This window comes from Leucoraja erinacea, chromosome 17 (assembly GCF_028641065.1).
Source record: "Leucoraja erinacea ecotype New England chromosome 17, Leri_hhj_1, whole genome shotgun sequence".
NCBI classification, from domain to species: domain Eukaryota; kingdom Metazoa; phylum Chordata; class Chondrichthyes; order Rajiformes; family Rajidae; genus Leucoraja; species Leucoraja erinaceus.
The window spans coordinates 40,312,220-40,333,361 of record NC_073393.1 but is presented as its reverse complement, the minus strand read 5'-3'; the positions used below and the strand labels follow the sequence as shown (position 1 = coordinate 40,333,361).

At 44.3% G+C, this 21,142-nt stretch overlaps 1 protein-coding gene across 2 annotated transcripts in view; it reads right to left on the bottom strand.

Moving 5' to 3' along the window:
- dpep1 (dipeptidase 1) overlaps positions 1-20,358 on the bottom strand; it is a 55,482-nt gene extending 35,124 nt beyond the window's left edge. Inside the window, exons 1-3 of one of the 2 annotated variants that reach the window (XM_055649031.1) lie at positions 20,253-20,358; positions 7,672-7,790; positions 2,474-2,600 (exon numbers count right to left, since the gene is read on the bottom strand). In XM_055649031.1, coding sequence (XP_055505006.1) covers positions 2,474-2,600; positions 7,672-7,772 — 228 coding nt within the window. In that variant the 5' untranslated portion in view covers positions 7,773-7,790; positions 20,253-20,358. Of the gene's footprint in view, positions 1-2,473; positions 2,601-7,671; positions 7,791-11,569; positions 11,894-20,252 lie in introns of those variants that run through there. The other variant, XM_055649030.1, reaches the window with a different exon arrangement.
- Between the last annotated feature and the right edge of the window lie 784 nt (positions 20,359-21,142).

Genomic DNA, 21,142 nt, shown 5'->3' with positions numbered 1-21,142 from the left:
TATCATCATGGGTATTAAACTTGTTTTAGGGGTATTGTTCCTGATAAACAGGAGGAAAACATGGGGAGCTGAGCTATAAGGACATTCCTTGCTCTATTAGTGGCTTAGAAACTTCGAACGAGACAACTCAAAAACAAGCCCTTCGCCCATCTTAACCATAACAACCAAATTGGCATTCAAGGCTAGGCCCATTTACTCATTTTTGGCACATAGCCCTCTAAACACATCCTCTCTTTATATCAGTCACAATGTCTTACATCGTAGAGTTTACAATGGTAGAATTGTCAACATGAGGCCTGGCAAGTAAAAAGTCACCTTGCTAAAGATTTGATCCAGTCCCGATCTTAACTCTTTGTTGATAGCTGATCGGCTCAACAATGGACAACCCTCACGCTGATTGTGGGCAACCTTTTTTTATTGCCAGCAAAAGGAAAAAACAGCTTGGAATCTAATTATTAACTACACCCAGATATTTGTATATAGACTATGGTGATATTGCATTCAAGAATGGATTAGATTGGATTTTTTTTTTTAGACACTCACATTTTGTCAGGCTCTGGGGTAGTAGACTATAGGTTCAGAAGTTCATAGGTGATAGGGTACAGAATTAGGCCATTCAGCCCATCGATACTCCACCATTCAATCATGGCTGATCTATCTCTCCCTCCTAACCCTATTCTCTTGCCTTCTCCCCATAACCCCTGACCCCAGTACTAATCAAGAATCGATCTATCTCTGCCTTAGAAATATCCATTGAGTTGATAGTTTGTGGTGGGCGAGTTACATGGCAGTATGTCACAATGCTTACTTGCACCCATTGAATATTCAGAGATTTATTATGGACGATTTTGAGGCGAGTCACCTTCTAACACTTTTAATAGAGAGGTCTTAGGTGATAGGAGTAGAATTAGGCCATTTGGCTCATGTAGTCTACTCTGGCACAAAGGTAGAGTGGCACAAGAACATGAGACTTGGGACATCAAATCTTTGTGCTGGATCATGCAAGATAGAAAGTCTTCCTTCACTGCACACATTCCACTATTTTACAGGGTTTCCTTCTCTTAAACTAAAAGATTTGGAGATTAATTTAGCAAACTACACTCCAATTCAGGTGACACTCCATTGATTTAGCTTTCTAATTACTTTCTATGAAACCAAAAGCTTTTATAGTAGACTATCTCCAAATCGGTATATCCAAAATCAAATACCATTACTATAAATTTTAGGCAGATCCAGAGGGAGATGAAAGTCATATTGTTGGTGTTATAGATGGCTTGTTGACCTGTACAGCAAGTTAGTACTCTGCTGATTTGGAACATTTGGATTTTGGCCACGTTCTGTGTTTCTATTTGCTTATTCACATTGGCCAATGACATGTATTATTTTTACCCATACATTGTGAGATAGTCATAGAGTGATACAACATGGAAACAGGCCCTTCAGCCCAACCTGCCCAAACCAGCCAACATGTCACAGCTACACTAGTCCCACTTTTGGCCCGTATCCCTCCAAATTTGTATTCTTCCAAACCATGTACCTGTCTAACTGGTTCTTAAAAGTTGGGATAGTCCCTGCCTCAACTTCCTCCTCTGGCAGCTTGTTCCATACCCCCAACACCTTTTGTGTAAAAAAGGTACCCCTCAGATTCCTATTAAAAGATGTTTTTCCATATTGGAATGTTATAAAAGTCCAACTTTTGAAATTAGTGGCAAAGGCAGACTCATATTAAACAGATGGGGCAATTCTGGTTCAATTAAATTATTTCATGAGAACAGATTAACATATTTGTTTGACAATGATAATAATAGAAATGTAATAAAGACTCTGACATGAATAAAGTCCAGACTGTAAACGGCAATATTGCACGTTTCCCTAAAATGGTAGACATTATGATAAGATGACGCTCATACTCAATGTTTCCCTGATGGATTTGTATAAGGCTGTCCACCATTCTCCCTGCCTAACAGAGATTCAATGCTTCAATAAAATAAATTACCTTAGAAATAGCAATTTACTTCTCTTAGTCCATGTGCTTGATTAAACTTACCCAGTTTATATCTTTCAATTTACTTTTCTTTATCCACCAATACAATCTGAATTTGAATACTTGAATAGGGTGGCACGGTGGTGCAGCAGTAGAGTTGCTGTCTTACAGCGCTTGCAGCGGCAGAGACCCAGGTTCGATTCTGACTACGGGTGCTATCTGTACGGAGTTTGTACGTTCTCCCCGTGACCGCGTGGACTTTCTCTTAGATCTTCGGTTTCCTCCCACACTCCAAAGACGTACAGGTTTGTAGATTAATTGGCGTGGTATTAGTGAAAAAATTGTCCCTGATGTGTGTAGGATAGTGTTAATGTGCGGGGATCGTTGGTCAGTACAGAATTGGTGGGCCGAAGGGCCTGTTTCCATGCTGCATCACTAAATTAAACTAAACTGGAAAATGAATGCACAATGAATAAGCAAATCAAATACCTGTGCTCCCACAAGCCCAGCTTTCAGCTTATTGATGTTAGTGTGGGTTTCATTCACATTATTCAGATCCACTTTGCCTAGTTGGTTGTGGTAACGCAGTAGAAGTTGGTAAGGGAAGTCATTGTGTCTAATTTTGGAAAGAAAAACCTTCAAATGTCAAACAACAGGATGGGTTCCGATACGTTAACCAGCATATATTCTGTTGAAATTCTTCATAAATTGGGAAATGTACAAGCTATGTAATTACCAATTTATTTTGAAAAACCACTTTAGTACGTTGAGAATGAATGACGTTTCTTGTGTTTTCAAAAACTTTTTTCCATTGGCCTTTGCATTCCAATAAAATGGGAAATGGTAACATGGGGGAAGTGCTTGCCAATGTTATGGAGGAACTATTACTTCTGTGCTTGCTCTCACCTAACTCAATAACAAAACACAATCAAAAGACCAAAAGCACTGGAACAAATGAGTCATTTTTTAATGGAAAAAATTATAAATTCTTTATCTATCTGAAGAAGAAACATTATAATCTTATAAACTACAAGAAACTATATCATGGTTCCAATCTCAGCTGGTGATAAACTTCTCCAGCATCTGCACTGCTAATATGCTAGCATTGAAATGATCCCAGAGAATGATCTCAGGAATGATTGGGTTAACATATGATGAGCGTTTGACGGCACTGGGCCTGTCCCTGCTAGAGTTTAGAAGGATGAGGGGGACTACATTGCAACTTAACGAATAGTGAAAGGTCTGGATAGAGTGGACGTGGAGAGGCTGTTTCCACTAAGTGGGAGAGTCTTGGACCGGAGGCCATAGCCTCAGAATTAAACGACGTTCTTTTAGAAAGGAGATGGGAAGGAATTTGTTTAGTCAGAGGGTGGTGAATCTGTGGACTTCTTTGCCACAGAAGGCCGTGGAGGTCGTCAATGGATATTTTTAAGGCAGAGATAGGTACATTCTTGATTAGTACGGGTGTCAGGGGTTATGGGGGGAAGGCAGGAGAATGGGGTTAAGAGGGTTAAGATAGATCTGCCATGATTGAATGGGAGAGTAGACATGACGGGTCGAATGGCCTAATTCTGCTCCTATCACTTATGAATTTATGAACATTTCAGGACACTCTCAGATTACGTAAACTCGATTGAAACTGCAGCAAAGTGAGTCTCCTGGAAATTAAAAAACCTGAAGGACATTTGCTGCGGATAAGCCCAGATCTCTGCTTGTACAGAATATGTTGCTATGACCATTCACCTCGCTGACATTTCATGGGTATTTTGAAGGCCTGCAAGTTGAGACAAAGGCAAGAAGTGACATCATATTTATAGCACTGAAAAATAAATGGTGCCAGGATCTGGTAATGGGGGATGAAAAATATGAAGTTGGTATATCCCTTTTTGCGTGGTTTTTTATAATAGAGCAATTGTTTCTCTTTCTTTCTCTCTTTTCTAGGGTCTATTTCTTAACTTTCTTCTCTAACTCTTTCTCTAATGGGCTTTTTTTTTCCAACACTCTCTCGCACTATCACGACTCTCTCTCACTTTCTTTCCTTCCTTTATTTCTATATTTCTTAAAGCTCAAAAAATGAAGGGGTACAACAAAGATATATCTGGCTTGTACTACTGTAACTTATTGTAGTTCTAATAAATAAAAATAAAAAATAAAATTAAAAAAAATATTTATAGCACTGGGAAGCTGATGTCAAGGCACACAAACTCTGCTGGATGATGATTACTGCATCTTGATATCAAGCACCTGCATGAAGTGGCCAACCCATAACCCTAGGACACTGAAACCAACCCCAACCCAGAGGCTACAAACCCCACATGCACTGCAAGTCTCTAATGAGTCTAGCCAACAATCTCAAGAGTGGATGGACTTAGATAGATAGAGCCTTATAGATTCATAGAGCATAGAAATAGACCCTTCAGCCCAACATGTCCATGCTAATCAAGATGCCCCATCTACACTAGTCCCACCTGGCCGCATATCCCTCTAAACCTTCCCTATCTATGTACCTGTTGGGATGGCTTGCAAATGTTGTTATAGTACCTGCCTCAACCACCTTCTTTGGCATCTCATTCCATATACCCACCACCCTCTGTATGAAAAGGTTTCCTCCGGTTTATGATTCCCTTATTCTGGATAAAAGACCTATTTATCCCCCCCCTCCTTGATTTTACAGAGCTATATAAGATCACCTTACAGTCTCCTGTTCTGCAAGGAATAAAGTCCTAGCTTGCCCAACAAAGTCCTCATCCTAGCCCTTAAAGCTCAGGCCCTCAAGTCCTGGCAACATCCTTGTAAATCTTTTACGCACTCTTTCCGTTCTGGGGGTCCATACTTAAGAAAGGATGTACTAGCCCTGGAGGCAGTGCAGCGAAGGTTTACAAGATTAATTCCTGCAATGAGGGGATTGACATATGAGGAAAGGTTAAGTAGGCTGGAACTCTACTCTTTGGAGTTTAGAAGAATGAGAGGCGATCTCATTGAAACATATAAGATCGTGAGGGGCCTTGATCGGGTGGATGCACCGAGGATGTTCCCAATGATCGGGGAAACTAGAACTAGGGGACATAGTTGCAGAATAAGGGGGGGCTCTTTTAAAACTGAGATGAGGAAGAACTTCTTCACCCAGAGGGTGGTTAATTTATGGAATTCACTGCCCCAGGGAGCAGTGGAAGCAGAAACTTTAAATATATTTAAGACTAAAATAGATGGTTTTTTAGCTGCCAAGGGGATAAGGGGCTACGGGGAGAGGGCAGGGATATGGACCTAGGTATGGTTAGTATAGTAAGACCTGAGTGATCTCCTGGACAAGTGTCGATCGCCTGGATTGGGGTCGGAGAGGAATTTCCCGGATTTTTTTTCCCGAATTGGACCTGGGTTTTTATCCGGTTTTTTGCCTCCCCCAGGAGATCACGAGGTTCTTGGGGTGGAGAGGGGTGATAGCGGTATAAGGGGGAGGGTAGTGTCTTGTGTTCTGTGTCTTGTGTCTACTGTTTGTGGGTAAGTGTGTCTGTTTAGTGTTCAGCCATGAGCGAATGGCGGTGCAGGCTCGACGGACCTGGTGGTCTGCTCTCGCACCTACTGTCTATGTTTCTATGTTTCCATCTTAACAAAACCCCTCCTTTAGCATAGTGACCAAAACATAGAAACATAGAAAAAAGGTGCAGGAGCAGGCCATTCGGCCCTTCGAGCCAGCACCGCCATTCAATATGACCATGGCTGATCATCTAAAATCAGTACCTTGTTCCTGCTTTTTCCCCCATATCTTGATTCCCTTAGCCTTAAGAGCTAAATCTAACTCTCCCTTGAAAAAAGTGAATTGGCCTCCACTGCCTTCTGTGGCAGAGAATTCTACAGATTCACAACTCTCTGGGCCTACTCCTTACTCTTAAACTGTGACCCCTGGTTCTGCACTCCCCCAAATTCGGGAACATTTTTCCTGCATCTAGCCTGCCGAATCCCTTCAGAATTATTTTAAACTGCATAAGTGCTCCAGTTATCTTGGACAGCAAATCCCCCACATGGCCAAGATCTCTTCTGACACCAGGCACTTGTCTCATCCAGGGCAAAATCCTAGTGCAAGTACAAACTTCATGTGTAGGAAGGAACTGCAGATGCTGGTTTACACTGAAGATTGACACAATTGCTGGAGTAACTCAACGAGATAGGCAGCGTCTCTGGATAAAAAGAATGGGTGATATTTCGGGTCGAGAGCCTTCTTTAGACTGAGAGTCAAGGGAGAGAGATTGAGCTATGGAAAGATAAAGTGTGAAAACGAGACATCAAAGGGGAAGTATATCAAGGAAAATGTGGGGGAAGGTGATGAGACATTCAAGGTAAAATTTAATCAGGAAGACAGTCAATCTAGTCGGAGAATTAGGATGGGAGAGGGATAGAGAGAGAGGGAAAGCAAGGGTTATTTGAAATTAGAGGTCAATATTCATCGCACTGGGTTGTAACATGCTCAAGAGAAATATGCGGTGCTGTTCCTCCAATCTGCGTTTGGCCTCACTCTGACAATGGAGGAGGCCCAGGACAGAAAGGTCAAAATGGGAATGGAAGGATGCGTTAAAGTGTTTGGCAACTGGGATATCATGTGGGTGTAGGTGGACTGAGCGGGGATGTTCAGCGAAACGATCGCCGAGCCTGCACTAGGTCTCGTATATTGGAGTCCACACCTGGAACAGCGGATACAGTACTTGAGGTTGGAGGAGGTGCAAGTCAATCTCTGCCACCTGAAAAGACCAGTCTGTCATTGCTATTTAGGAAATTCTGTCATGTAATCAGTGCCACAGGAAATTATTTTTATCAACTTTCAATACATTTTATGACAAGATTAAAAACTATGTTTAGTTTCGTTTAGTTTAGAGACACAGCCCGGAAACAGGCCCTTCGGCTCACCGAGTCCGTGCCGACCAACAATCCCTGTACATTAACACTACCCTGCACAGACGACGGACAATTACTTTTACACTTTAACCAAGCCAATTAACTTATAAATCTCTTCGTCTTTGGAGCGTGGGAGGAAACCTAAGATCCCAGAGAAAACCCACGCAGTCACGGGGAGAACGTCCAAACTCCGTACAGACAGCACCCGTAGTCAGGATGGAACCCTGGTCTCTGGCGTTGCAAGCGCTGTGAGGCACCAACTCAGTCACTGCGCCACCATGCCGCCCTAACATGTGTGGAGATGTAAGGATGTATATCAAGAAAAAGAGACAAACATTGCCAAGAATGTTCTTGAAAGCTACCTACACTGGGCGGCACAGTGACGCAGCAGTAGATTTGCTGCCTTAGAGCACCAGATACCCGGGTTCGATCCTGACTACCGGCACTGTCTATACGGAGTTTGTACGTTCTCCCGGTGACCTGCGTGGGTTTTCTCCGGGATCTCCAGTTTCCTCCCACACTCCAAAGACGTACAAGTTTGTAGGTTAATTGGCTTGGTATAATTGTAAATCATCCCTAGTGAGTGTAGGGTAGTGTTTGCATGCGATGATCGCTGGTCGGTGCTGACTCGGTGGGCTGAAGGGCCTGTTTCCCCTCTGTATCTCTAAATTAAAAAACTATAGGACACTAAATAAACTGCAATGAAGATTCAAGTGTGATTTAATGGAAACCCAGCTTGATGACATTTGAGATAGTGACATGATGATTAGTAACTTCACCTAGAAATCTGTTTCACTCACCCATCTATAAGAGGAGTTGCTTTCATTAATGCCTCTGCTCGAAGTCTGAACTGATCCGCAGAGCATTGACAAACACACAACAGGAAGAGAGCAATCCACATCTTCTTTATCACTGATTTCTGTGAATTAGATATAAATTGATGTGAATTTCTTCTTTTCCCACACTTCATATCAGAGATATAACATAAAACACATAATAAACAAGAGCAGGACTCAAGAACCTGTAGATGCTGAAATCATCTGAAGAAGAGTCCCACCCCAAAGTCTGGCCATCCCCAACACAGGTGATTACATAAGACATAGGCGCAGAATGAGGCCACTCGACCCAGAGAGTCTGCTCTGCCATTCAATCATGGCTGATCTATCTTTCCCTCTCAACCCATTCTCCTGCCTTCTCCCCATAACATTTGACACCCTTACTAATCAAGAACCTATCAATATCCACTTTAAAACTACCCAAAGACTCGACCTCCTCAGCCATCTCCAGCAATAAATTACACAGATTAACAGCTGTCTGGCTACATAGATTCCTCTTCATCTCCTTTTTAAATGTATGTCCTTTTATATTGTGGCTGTGCCCTCTGGTCCATGACTCTCCAACAAATGGAACCATCCTCTCCACATCCCATCTATCTAGGCCTGTCATTATTCAGTAACTTTCAATGAGATCCCACCTCACCCTTCTAAACTCCAGCGAGTACAGGCCCAAAATTGCTTACATTGCTCCAAAATGTGGTCTAAAATTCCTCAGCATTACATCCATGCTTATATATTTTAGCTAACATTTCATTTGGCTTCTTTACTACTGATTCAACCTGTAAATTATTCTTTTGAGAATCCTACACCAGCACACCCAAGTCTGAAACCTCTCTATTTAGAAAATAGTCCAGGCCTTTATCCCCACAACTAAAGTGCATGACTGCAAAATATACGATGCTGTATTCCATCTGCCCACTCTCCCAGTCTGTCCAGGTCCTTCTGCTGACTGCTTCCACCACTACCTGCCTCTCCACCTATTTGTTTCAAGGTTCAAGGTCAGTTTATTGGCACATGTACCAATTAAGTACAGTGATACGTGAATTGCCATACAGCCGTACGGGGAAAGAAAAGCAACAAGACACACAACTACATAAGTTAACATAAACTTCCACCACAGCTGATTCCCCACATGCCTCATTGTGATGGAAGGCAATAAAGTCTAATCTTCTTCCTCTTTATTCTCCCGTGGTCGGGGCAGTTGAACCACCCTCAGTGGGGACGATCGAAGCTCCCGCAGCTGGCGGTCGAAGTTCCCGCGTCGAGGCGGTCAAAGCTCCTGCGGCGTGGAGCTCCCGAAGTCGCTCTCTAACTAGAGACCGCGAGCTCCACGATGTTAAAGACCGCAGGCTCCCAAGGCTGGTGCTCCAAAGTCAATCCCCAACAGGCTTCCATGGTTGGATCTCCCGAAGTCGGTGTCCAGCAGAGGCCACCAACTCTCCGATGTTAGTCGCAGTGAGGACGGAGATACGACACGGAAAAAAATTGCATCTCTGTCAAGGTAAGAGATTAGAAAATGTTTCTCCCCCCCCCCCCCCCCCCCCCCCCCCCCCCCCCCCCCCCCCCCCCCCCCCCCCCCCCCCCCCCCCCCCCCCCCACCCAAAATAAGCTAAAGAACACTAAAAACATACATTTAACACATACAAACAACAAAGAAGGAAGGGACCGACAGACTGCTGGCGAGGCAGTCATTGCTGGTGCCACCCGGCCACAAAGCCATCAATTCCATCATCCAAATCATTGATATACAACATGAAGAGTAGCGGTCCCAGCACCGACCCCCTGCAAAACACCACTGGTCACTGGCAGCCAACCATAAAAAGCCCCCTATATTCCCACTCTTTACTGTCTGCCATCCAGCCAACCTTCTATCTAGCTAACAGCTAGATAGAAGCCTGTTTCCCTTATCATCGTTGCTTTTTTGCATATCTTTCATTCATTTGTTCTATATTTCACTACATCATCATCGTCTATATCTCTCGTTTTCCTTTCCCCTGATGCTCAGTCTGAAGATGGGTCTCGACCCGAAACATCACTCATTCCTTCTCCCCAGAGATGCTGCCTGCCCCGCTGAGTTGCTCCAGCATTTTGTGTCTGCCTTCGGTGTAAATCGGCATTTGCAGTTCCTTTCTACACACTCAATCCCTCTGTGCCAAGTGAGCTTAAATTCTCTTCAACAGGAATGGCAAAGGTACCATGCGCATCGAGATCCCATTACTGTTGACATGCTCTGGAGGTCTCTCCTCTCATACAAATTGTCCCAATTCCTCAGGGAACCTAAAGCCATCCTTCTGACACCATTTCTTCAGCCACACGTTTTGTCTGCTCTGCCTTTCCATATCCACACACTAGCATGTGATACCAAGTTAGCCCACAAATCCTGGCTGTTCACAGGCTCCTTTGGGTAGTCCTGCAGCCATTCAATGACACCTTTGTTCCTGGATGAAATAAGGGCAGCACGGTGGCGCAGTGGTAGAGCTACTGCCTTACAGCGCCATAGACCCAGGTTCGATCCTGACTATGGGTGCTGTCTGTACGGAGTTTGTCCATTCTCCCCGTGACCTGCGTGGTTTTCCTCCGAGTTCTTCGGTTTCCTACCACACTCCAAAGACGTACAGGTTTGTAGGTTAATTTGTTTGGATTTAAATGTACAAATAAATGTAAAATTGTCCCTAGTGTGTGTAAGGTAGTGTTGATGTAATAGGGAAGAGTATTGGTGCGGACTCAGTGGGCTGAAGGGCGCTGTATCTCTAAACTAAAAATGGTGCAACCTCAGTATTACCTGCCCGCTCCCATCTTCTTCCACTAATACTCTTCCCAATTTCCCTCTCCCTCTTCTCTCCAGCTTCAAGAACAAAATGCGTTAGAGAGACTCCAGCACTAGCTACCCCATCTCCTTCTTCCATCGGTGGATATCCATTCCCTCACTGTCCATACATCGGTCAGCTTTGAGTCGACAACATTTTTGTGGCTCTCAGCCTCACGGAAACACAGCAGTGACTGCAGCACTCTCACCTACCCCATAACCAGGCACTTGTACCTGGTACTTGCAGGCACTTGCTGCATATTTGGTTATTCAAACTATGGGATCTGGACACAGGATGCGCAACCCATAACGCTGCTTTACAGACTAAAGCTTTAAAGGGGACCCGAGCTGCAAGCTTTTCATACGGAGGGTGGTGCATGCATGGAACAGGAAGTGGTAAAGGTGGGTATAATTTCCATATTTAAAAGACAAGTACGTGGTTAGCAAATATTTGGAGGGATATCGGCCGGGGGGCAGGTAAATGGCAATAGTTTGGTTAGACAACTTGGTCAGCATGGACGAGAGGGGACAGTCTCCCATCTGGTGGGAGAGTCTAGGACCAGAGGTCGTAGCCTTAGAATTAAAGGAAGCTCTTTTAGAAAGGAGGTGAGGAGGAATTTATTTTGTCAGAGGGTAGTTAATCTGTGGAACTCATTGCCACAGGCCGCTGTAGAGGCCAATTCAGTGGATATTTTTAAGGCAGAGATAGACAATTTCTTGATGAGAATGGGTGTCAAGGGTTGTGGGGGGAAGGCAGGAAAATGGGATTAGGAGGCAGATATCAGCCATGATTCAAGAGTGTTGAATGGAAGGAGTAGACCTGATGGGCCGAATGGCCTAATTCTAATCCTATAATTTGTGAACTTGTGAGATGGTTCTATGCTGCATAGCTCTATGGCTCTGTGATTCCTAACCTGGATAGAATAAAGGCCAAGTAGCAGCCTCTCGCCAGCTGGTTCCGTCCCCCTGTGTTGATGCCACTGTTCCCATGAGATGGCCTTGGATCTGCTGTTGAATCACTCCCCCAGACCAACCTCACCAAGGTCCCTTACTCACCACAGCCTCTACTCCAAGCACCAAGTTCTGATCGAAATTCTGCAAGATCTGCTGTATCCAAACGACAATGTGTTTTTCGAGCGTTAAATACCTATCGAGCTGGTTGAGTCTCTTTTGCATTAACCTTTAACCTCCAGCGTTCATTATAAATTCATTATAATTTGGCCCAGGAACTAGAAACACAGCTATTCATTAACGACATAGAGAAAGGTGACATGCAAAAATATTAAACAAGCCATACTCACGGTTCAATTCCTTCCCCTGAGATTTAGCAATTGCACTGTTGCAACATCAAAAGATTGAAGAGACTGGTAGCAAGCTGCTCACACTGCCAGAGCACTAAATACAATGGTCCCAGAATTGAGCTACCTTAAGGGTTGAGCCCATGCAAAGCTCATAGGTCTTATTCGTATCCGAGTAGTATTCACAGATAACACTGCTTTTATTGCATGACCACTCTAGGTAAACCTTTTTTCTCTGGTTCTTGATTACACTACACTGTGCACTTTTAGACTGTGACACCAGTGGAAACTGCACAATTTCCAGAATTACATCATTTTGATTTAAATTTACACCTTCTGTGGAAGGTTACCCCAGAGTAAAGTATAACAAAATCATTGGGTTTTTTATGCAAGGCTTTGTGACATTTCTATGGTGTAATAAATCATAATTATTGCAAAAAAACTACTGCGCTCCCAATAAAATGAATTCTATGGTGCTATATTCTAATCCCCTCATTTAAACATTTTAAGCACTCCAACGCCCCTAATTTCTTAGGCTTAGGAAGTTTGGCATGCCCTGAAGAACTCTCACTAATTTCTACTGATACACCGTAGAAAGCATTTTATCGGGATGCATCACAGCTTGGTTGAGTGCAGCTCCATCTAAAGCTGCAAGACATTGCAGCCAATTGTGGACGCACTCCTCCCTTCTCCATTCAGGCAAAAGATATAGAAGTGTGAAAACGCACATCTCCATATTCAGGGACAGTTTCTTCCCAGCTGTTATCAGGCAACTGAACCATCCATCCTACCACAACCAGAGAGCAGACCTGAACTACTATCTACCTCATTGGTGACCTTGGACGACCATTGATTGGATTTTACTGGCTTTATCTTGCACTGAACATTACTCACTTTATTCTCTTTATCATGTATCTGTACACCGTGGTTCGATTGTAATCATGTATTTTCTTTCCACTGACTGGTTAGCACGCTACAAAAGCTTTTCGCTGTACCTCGTCACACATGACCATAAACTAAATTGAACTAAAATATAAAAGATTTTAAAGTGATAAAATGAAAATATTAATATTACAACTAATTTAATCAAAAGCTCCAATTTTTATTAATGCATGAGTTTTACAAAGTTAATTAATTAAAAGTTGCGCATTCTGCTTCTGCTGTGCAGTCTGCAAGAAATCTTTGCTCCCCAGCCTGCCTGGTGTCATACAGAGGGCATCGGAGAAGGGGAAAACATTCTCACCCCTGCAGCACTGTGTCTTTGTGGACAGCTTTCTTCAAGACCATCAATGAGCATCTTAGTTTCAACACTGACCCCCAAGTCTATTGAAGTTATCAGAAGCGGGAAGTATAAGAGAATGCAGGGAAGGTAAAGCAAGCAGAAAACCCCAAAGTTAATAGAGGTGGGGAAGGGGGCAAAACACAAAATTAGGTCCATATAGGATGGAAGATTTGCCTGGGAAGAGTAGCAATAGTCAAAATATAATGTTTAAGATAAAGTAGCCATTAATATAAACAAGAAACAATCTCCATGAACTATTTCAAAATGTAAAGTACAAGCAGTACACAGTGTTGGAAGTAAAAGGAACACTATTTATTAACAAACAGTACTGACTGCAGTTCACAGGTTGCTGGTCCACTGCAGGATGTGCCCAGGAAACATTTTATCAAGATGCATAAAAGCTTGGTTTGGGAACAGCTCCAAGACCGTAAGAAATTGCAGCGATTTGTGGACGCAGCCCAGACCAACCAACCTTTCTTTAATTGACTTCTTTAATTGACTTTATACCTCATGCTGCCTCGGAAAGGCCAGCAGCATAATAGACAATAGACAATAGGTCTTCGAGCCAGCACCGCCATTTAATGTGATCATGGCTGATCTTCCCCAATCAGTACCCTGTTCCTGCCTTCTCTCCATATCCCCTGACTCCGCTAACCTTAAGAGCCCTATCTCGCTCTCTCTTGAAATTATCCAGAGAACCTGCCTCCACCGCCCTCTGAGGCAGAGAATTCCACAGACTCACAACTCTCTGTGAGAAAAAGTGTTTCCTCATCTCCGTTCTAAATGGCTTACCCCTTATTCTTAAACTGTCGCGCCTGGTTCTAGACTCCCTCAACATCGGGACCATGTTTCCTGCCTTTAGCGTGCCCAAACCCTTAATAATCTTATATGTTTCAATAAGATCCTCTCTCATCCTTTTAAACTCCAGAATATACAAGCCCAGCCGCTCCATTCTCTCAGCATATGACAGTCCCGCCATCCCGAGAATTAACCCTGTAAACCTACGCTGCACTCCCTCAATAGCAAGAATGTCCTTCCTCAAATTAAGGGCCCAAAACTACACACAATACTCCAGGTGTGGTCTCACCAGGGCCCTATATAACTGCAGAAGGACCTCTTTGCTTCTATACTCAAATCCTATTGTTATAAAGGCCAACATGCTATTCACTTTCTTCACTGCCTGCTGTACCTGCATGCTTAAGAGCCTGTCCCACTGTATGAGGTAATTCAAGAGTTCTCCCGGGTTTTCCCCCGATTCGAACTCGGAGAATGTCCGAAGCGGGTCGGTAGGAGTTCGTGGATGTCTCGTAGCAACTCGTACGAGTAAAACGTAACAATTTTTTTCATCACAAGTATTGTTTTACTCGTGGACATTTTTGAGAGGTTGAAAAAACGTCACGAGTTTACCGGATTTCCCGAGTACCTACCGTTACTCGTACGAGCCGCTACGAGACATCCACGAACTCCTACGGACCTGCTACGGACATTCTCCGAGTTCAAATCAGGGGAAAACTCTTGAATTACCTCGTACAGTGGGACAGGCCCTTTACTTTCATAGCCTGATGAATAAGGACCCTCCAGATCCCGTTGTACTGCCCCCTTTCCCAGCTTGTTACCATTTAGATAGTAATCTGCCTTCCTGTTTTTGATAGCAAAGTGGATAACCTCACATTTATCCACATTAAACTGCATCTGCCATGCATCTGCCCACTCACCTAATATGTCCAAGTCATATGTCCAAGTCATATGCATTCTCATAGCATCCTCCTCAGTTCACACTGCCACCCAGCTTTGTGTAATCTGCAAATTTGCTAATGTTACTTTGAATCCCTTCATCTAAATCATTGATGTATATTGTAAATAGCTGCGGCACCCCAATAGTCACTGCGTGCCATTCTGAAAGGGACCCATTAATCCCTACTATTTATTTCCTTTCTGCCAACCAATTGTCAGCACTCTACCCCCAATACCATGTGCCCTAATTTTGCCCACTAATCTCCTATGTGGGACCTTATCAAATGCTTTCTGAAAGTCAAGGGACACTACATCCACTGGCTCTCCCTTATCCATTTCCCTAGTTACATCCTCAAAATATTCCAGAAGATTAGTCAAGCATGATTTCCCCTTCGTAAATCCATGGTGACTCGGCCCAATCCTGTTACTGCTTTCCAAATGTGCCGCTATTTCATATTTTAATAAAGGATGAGTCGCACCCTGGCCACTCTCTCTTCCCCCTCTCCCATTGGGCAAAAGGTTTAGAAGTGGGAAAACGCACACCTCCAGTTTGAGGGTGAATCTGACGCTACAAGTCTGTTTAGGACAACAAACTTATAAACTTAAGGATAAACCAAGGCACCCAAGTCTTTCTACATAGAAAATGAAGCCTGTTTTTCAGTGGAAAGTTATTGAATGCTGGATCACACTAGTTAACCCTGCAAACAAGTGTATGTGACCAATCTTGGTTCTATGCTATCAAAAATTATATTTAAATTCTGCATGCTTTGAATCGAGAGTCGTCTGTTGCTTGACTATTCTCCTTGTCTGACAAGTTATGCAAATAAATTCTTTGCTTGTGCAAACTGTCCCTGTAGCTCAGGCTTTCGAATCATGGCAACACCTTGTAAATATCCGCTGCACTCTCTCCAGCTTAATGTCACCATTCCTATGGCAGGAGGACCAAAACTGATTGCAAAACTGCAAATACAGCCTCACACATGGCTTGTAAAGTCTTAACATAATGTCCAAAACTTTACCCAGTCCCCTGACTGATGATGATCGATGTGTAAAAGGCTTTCTAGCTACCTGTGGTGCCATTTTCAGGGAACTATGTACCTTCACTCCTAGTTCCTATTGCTCCACAACACTACCAGAGCCCTAGCATTAACTTGCTCTGGTTTAACTTTACCCTGGCCACTCCCTCTTACACCCCATGCTGCTTCGGCAAGGCCCGCAGCATAACCAAGGACAAATCACACCCTGACCACTCCCTCTTCTCCCTTCTCCCATCTGGCAAAAGGCAGAGAAGAGTGAAAACGCACACCTCCAGATTCTGGGACAGTTTCTTCCCAGCTGTTATCAGGCATCCTGAATCATCTTACTACAACCAGAGAGCAGTCCTGAACGACTATCTACCTCATTGGTGACCCTCAGACTATCCTTGATTGGACTTTGCTGGCTTTACCTTGCACTAAACGTTATTCCCTTATTCTGTATCTATACTCTGTGAATGGCTCGATTGTAATCAGGTATTATCTTTCTGCAGACTGGTTAGCACGCAACAAATGCTTTTCACTGCACCTCGATACACGTGTCAATAAACTAAACAAAGAAAAATGCAACACCTCACACTTTTCTGCATTAAACTTAATTAGCCATTCCTCAGCCCACCTGCCCAGCTGACCAAGACCATATTATAATGTTCAATAACCATCTTCACTATCTGTGATACCACCTAATTTAGAGTCGCTTGTGTACAATATATATGCAGATGCAGACATGTCTCAGAGTAGTGATCATTCACCATGTCTGAATCCATTGGCAAGCAGCCATACTAAATGTGTATGTAGGAACTGCAGGTGCTGGTTTAAACCAAAGAGAAACACAAAGAGCTAGAGTAACTCAGCGGGACAGACAGCATCTCCGGAGAAAACAACTAGGTGACGTTTTGGGTCGAGGGAAAGGGTAATGAGAGATATAGACGGTGATGTAGAGAGATTATAGAACAAATGAATGAAAGATAGATATACAAAAAAGTAATGATGATAAGGGAAGCAAGCATTATTAGCTGTGGCCAAGGTGAGAATGAGTCACAGACTATGAGAATCATCAAGACAACCTTGAAGCTGGTACAACTTGGGTGGAGGAGGGATGGAGAGAGACGGGGATGCAAGGGTTAAATAATAAATACTAAGTACTCATGTAATGCCCAATCTGGGCAGTGGGCAGGTGCTATAGACCTGCACGGGAAGGTAGGCGCCTATGAGTCTCGGGCAGATGGGGCTCGTCAGCCTGGGAAGGCGGTCCATCTAGAAGAGGGAAAACTACGATTTAAAACCTCCACTGCCTTGTGGCCATATCCAGTCATGGAAAAGGCTCCTGGGTTAAACCTCAAGAAAATCCGGAGTCAGAGCCCCTAAGGCAGTTCGTTGTTGTCTACAACCTCGCTCTGGCAGCTTCTGCGACGGCGGTGGTGCCAAACTGTAACGGCCCTGCTGTTCCTTTGGATCGATCAGCGACGTAGAGAGGGGAGACGTGCTGCATGGGCAACAGCCTGTCCTCCATATGACATCGCCCAGGCTTGCATCCGACCACACATCACCTGCAAACTAGGATGCATCACCCATGGTCAATCACGACCGAAGGGGGCCTACTACTCATGTAAATAAAGGTTTGATAATACAAGTCAACCTAGTTTCAATCCACCTGACAAACAAATGTACTCGGGTGGAAGCGGACATTGTGCGTAACATAGGGGTCAGTGTGTACCAGGCAGGGACCTCAGAATGGTTGTGGATGCTGTGAGCTGCACCACATTGACTGCAATGAGTGGTGGGCTTGCAGGAGGAGTATAACAGAGCCAGGAGGAGATGGAATATGATGTGATCAATTCACCAGCGACCGCACATATTACCGCCAGGATACCACACAACCCCTTCATCATTACAAGATATCTTTAGATTCCCCTGGTCCAGCATTTGAAAATCCCATGCAAATGCCGACCTGTAAGCAACCAAGCAGGAATTTTAAAACCTGCAATTGCTTAACATCAAAGCACATCTTTGATTTCATCACTGACTGGATCGGAAAGGACACGGGTCAAACGCAGGCAAATGGGACTAGCTTAGATGTGGCATGTTGGTTGGCATGGCTATGTTAGCCTGTCTCTGTGCTGCATGATTCAATGGCTAACTGAAAGGCCCCTTGCCAACAAAAATATGGCAATGTATTGAAAAAAATACATGAATATAAAATATAAAGTTAAAAATTCAACATTGTGTAATATCCTCTCGAGCAGCACTTACACAATTATGCGGGAAAACTTCACAGAACTTGCACATGGTGTAACCTTGTGGCTTCAGCAGTGGGAGGGCTTTTTTTTACATTTTACATTTATACTAAGCCAATTAACCTGCAAACCTGTACGTCTTTGGAGTGTGGTAGGAAACTGAAGATCTCGGAGAAAACCCACATGGTCATGGGGAGAACGTACTAACTCTGTACAGGCAGCACCCGTCACCAGGATCGAACCCGGGCCTCTGACGCTGTAAGGCAGCAACTCTATCGCTGTGCCGCCCTGAAGGCCTGCACAAACTTCAATTGTGACTTGCAAATTCAATCGAGTTTCTTTTGTAAAAGTGACCAAGGAGATTGAAGATAGCAATGCAGTAGACATTGTTTGCAAAGACTTTAGCAAAGCTGTTGACTAGGTATTGTATAGTAGGTTGGCCTGGAACACCAACTCAGTCTATAATGAGTGGTGTGCCACAGGGATCGGCGATGAGTTCACTGTTGTTCATTATTAACAATTTGGATGTGAATGTAAATGGCGTGGCTGGTAAGTTTGTGAATGACACTAAAATTAGTGTATACAGTGAAGAAGGTTATCTGGGATTACAATGTGATCTTGATCAACTGGGCAATGGGCAATGAAATTGCATAATTTAGAGAAATGTCGTTTTGCATTTTGGTAAGACAAACCCGGGCAGGAATTATACAGTAAAATATAGGAAATCTAGAGGTGGAGGTAAATGATTCCATGAAATTTGGCGACACATGGAGACAGGGTGGTGAAGAAGACATTTGGCATGTTGCCTTCAGGCGGCAACTCTCAGACACCTCCTCCTACTTATCCTTGGACCATGACCCCACAGACGAGCACCAAACCTTAATATCACACACCATTTCTGATTTCATTACTTCTGGCTCTCTGCCTTCTAAAACCTCATCATTCCCCAGCCCCACACGTCCGATTTTATCTTCTGCCCAAAATCCACATACAGAACTGTCCTGGCAGACCCATTGTTTCTGCTTGTTCATGTCCCACCGAATTTCCACATACCTCGACTCCATCCTATCCCTAGTCCAATCCCTCCCTACCTACCTATGTCCACACCTACACCTCACACGCCCTTCGTCTCTTTTATGACTTTCATGCCTATTAAGTACATGAGTTGAGGCATCATGTTACAATGTATAAGGAGTTGGCATACCCATATTTGGAATACTGTGTTTATTCTGGATATCCTGGTGCAGTAAGGATGTCATGAAATTGGGAAGGGTGCAAACATTTTTTAACAAGAATGTTACCTGGTCTGGAAGTTCTGAGCTGCAAGCATAGACTTTGCCTTTTCCCCCTGGGGCATAGGAGGCGGAATTGAAGTTTACAAAATCATGAGGGTGAACAGCCATCATGAGGGTTTTCCCCAGAGATTCTAAAACTAGAGGGTAGAAGTCTGAGGAGCTACTTTTTCCACAGAGGATGGTGCATATATAGAACAAGCTGCCAGTGGTAAAAACGGAAACAATTAGGGCATGTTAAAAACACTTGGACAGGTATATGGGATAGGAAAGGTTTAGAGGGATAAAGGCCAGGCACAGGCATGTTAGATTAGTTGGTTAGGCAACCTGGTTGGCACCAAGTTGCACCAGAGGGACTGTTTCCATGCAAGTGGGGCAATGAACAGTCAATATGGCATTGATAGTGCACCGGTAACCCATGACGGTCTGATGCACTCATTCCATTACTGCAATTGATCCTTCATGGGGAAAAAAGGAATAACTACAAAGACTTTTGATGCATATTCCCACCACTCATTTGCAAGACAGACTGCTCCCTCCACAGACGCTCCTCTCGCACCCGCAGGCCGCCCAGGGCTGCTCTACCGCCGCTGGCCCGCGCCGCCAGCCCGCCACCACCAGGCCCAGCCCAGGCCCAGGCCCGCCATCAGCAAGAGGAGCCGCACTAACACTCACCGCCTTCCTGGCCCAGCCCACGCCCGGACCACCCAAGCTGCCGCCGCCGTCGACCCTCACCACCTCCCCGGTCATCCGCTGACCGAGACTATCGACGCTTCGGCCGCTGACCCGGACCACAGTCCCCCGCGCACCTCCACCAGCGACCCTCGCCACTCCACCGCCCACCAGCGGGCCGTCGCCTTACCTGAGTCCCAGGCTCAGCACCGGGCCCACCGTCTTCACGATGCAGACTCCGCACCAGGTGATCTGAATGTGCTGGGTCCTGGTCCTCTCCTCTTCCCTCCTTCTCCCCCCCCATCCCACACCCCTCCTCCCCCCCCCCCCTACCCCTCCTTCTGCTGCCCCCCCCCCCTTCTCCCCCCCCACACCCCCCCCCAGTTGCCTGACCCACTGAATTACTCCAGCACTTTGTGTCCTTTAGTGTATTAACCAGCATCGCAGTTCTTTGTTTCTACAACGAGGAATGCCTGTTGTAAGGAAATATTTAAAAAGAATGATGTAAACGTAATTATATTTCACTCATTGATGATGTGAAGTCGATAATGAGTGTTGTGTTCCGTTTGACCATTGATCAATATTTCATTTTATCACTATTTCTATTTTGTTATATATAATGTAAAAACACCAGTTATAGGAAGTGCAATGTAAGATAAGCATATGTGAGTGTGTGCTCAGTAACATATTCTAAGGAGAATTTGCATGTACCAGTGTGTGCTTTCTTACTTTCAGGGAGCTATTTCAGGAAGATCCTCAAAATGACCCCTTTGATTAGACAGATTCCTTGAATTTACTACAGTTAGTTTAGTTTAATTTAGAGATAGTGTGGAACAGACCCTTTGGCCCATCGAGTCCACTCCAATCAGCAATCCCCGCACATTAACACTATCCTACACACACTAGGGACAATTTACACTTATACCAAGCAAATTAACTTACAAACCTGTATGTCTATGGCGTGTGGGAGGAAACCGAAGATCTCTGAGAAAACCCACGCAAGTCACGGGGAAAAAGTACAAACTCCGTGCAGATAGCACCTGTAGTCAGGATCGAACCCAGAATCTCCGCTGCTGTAAG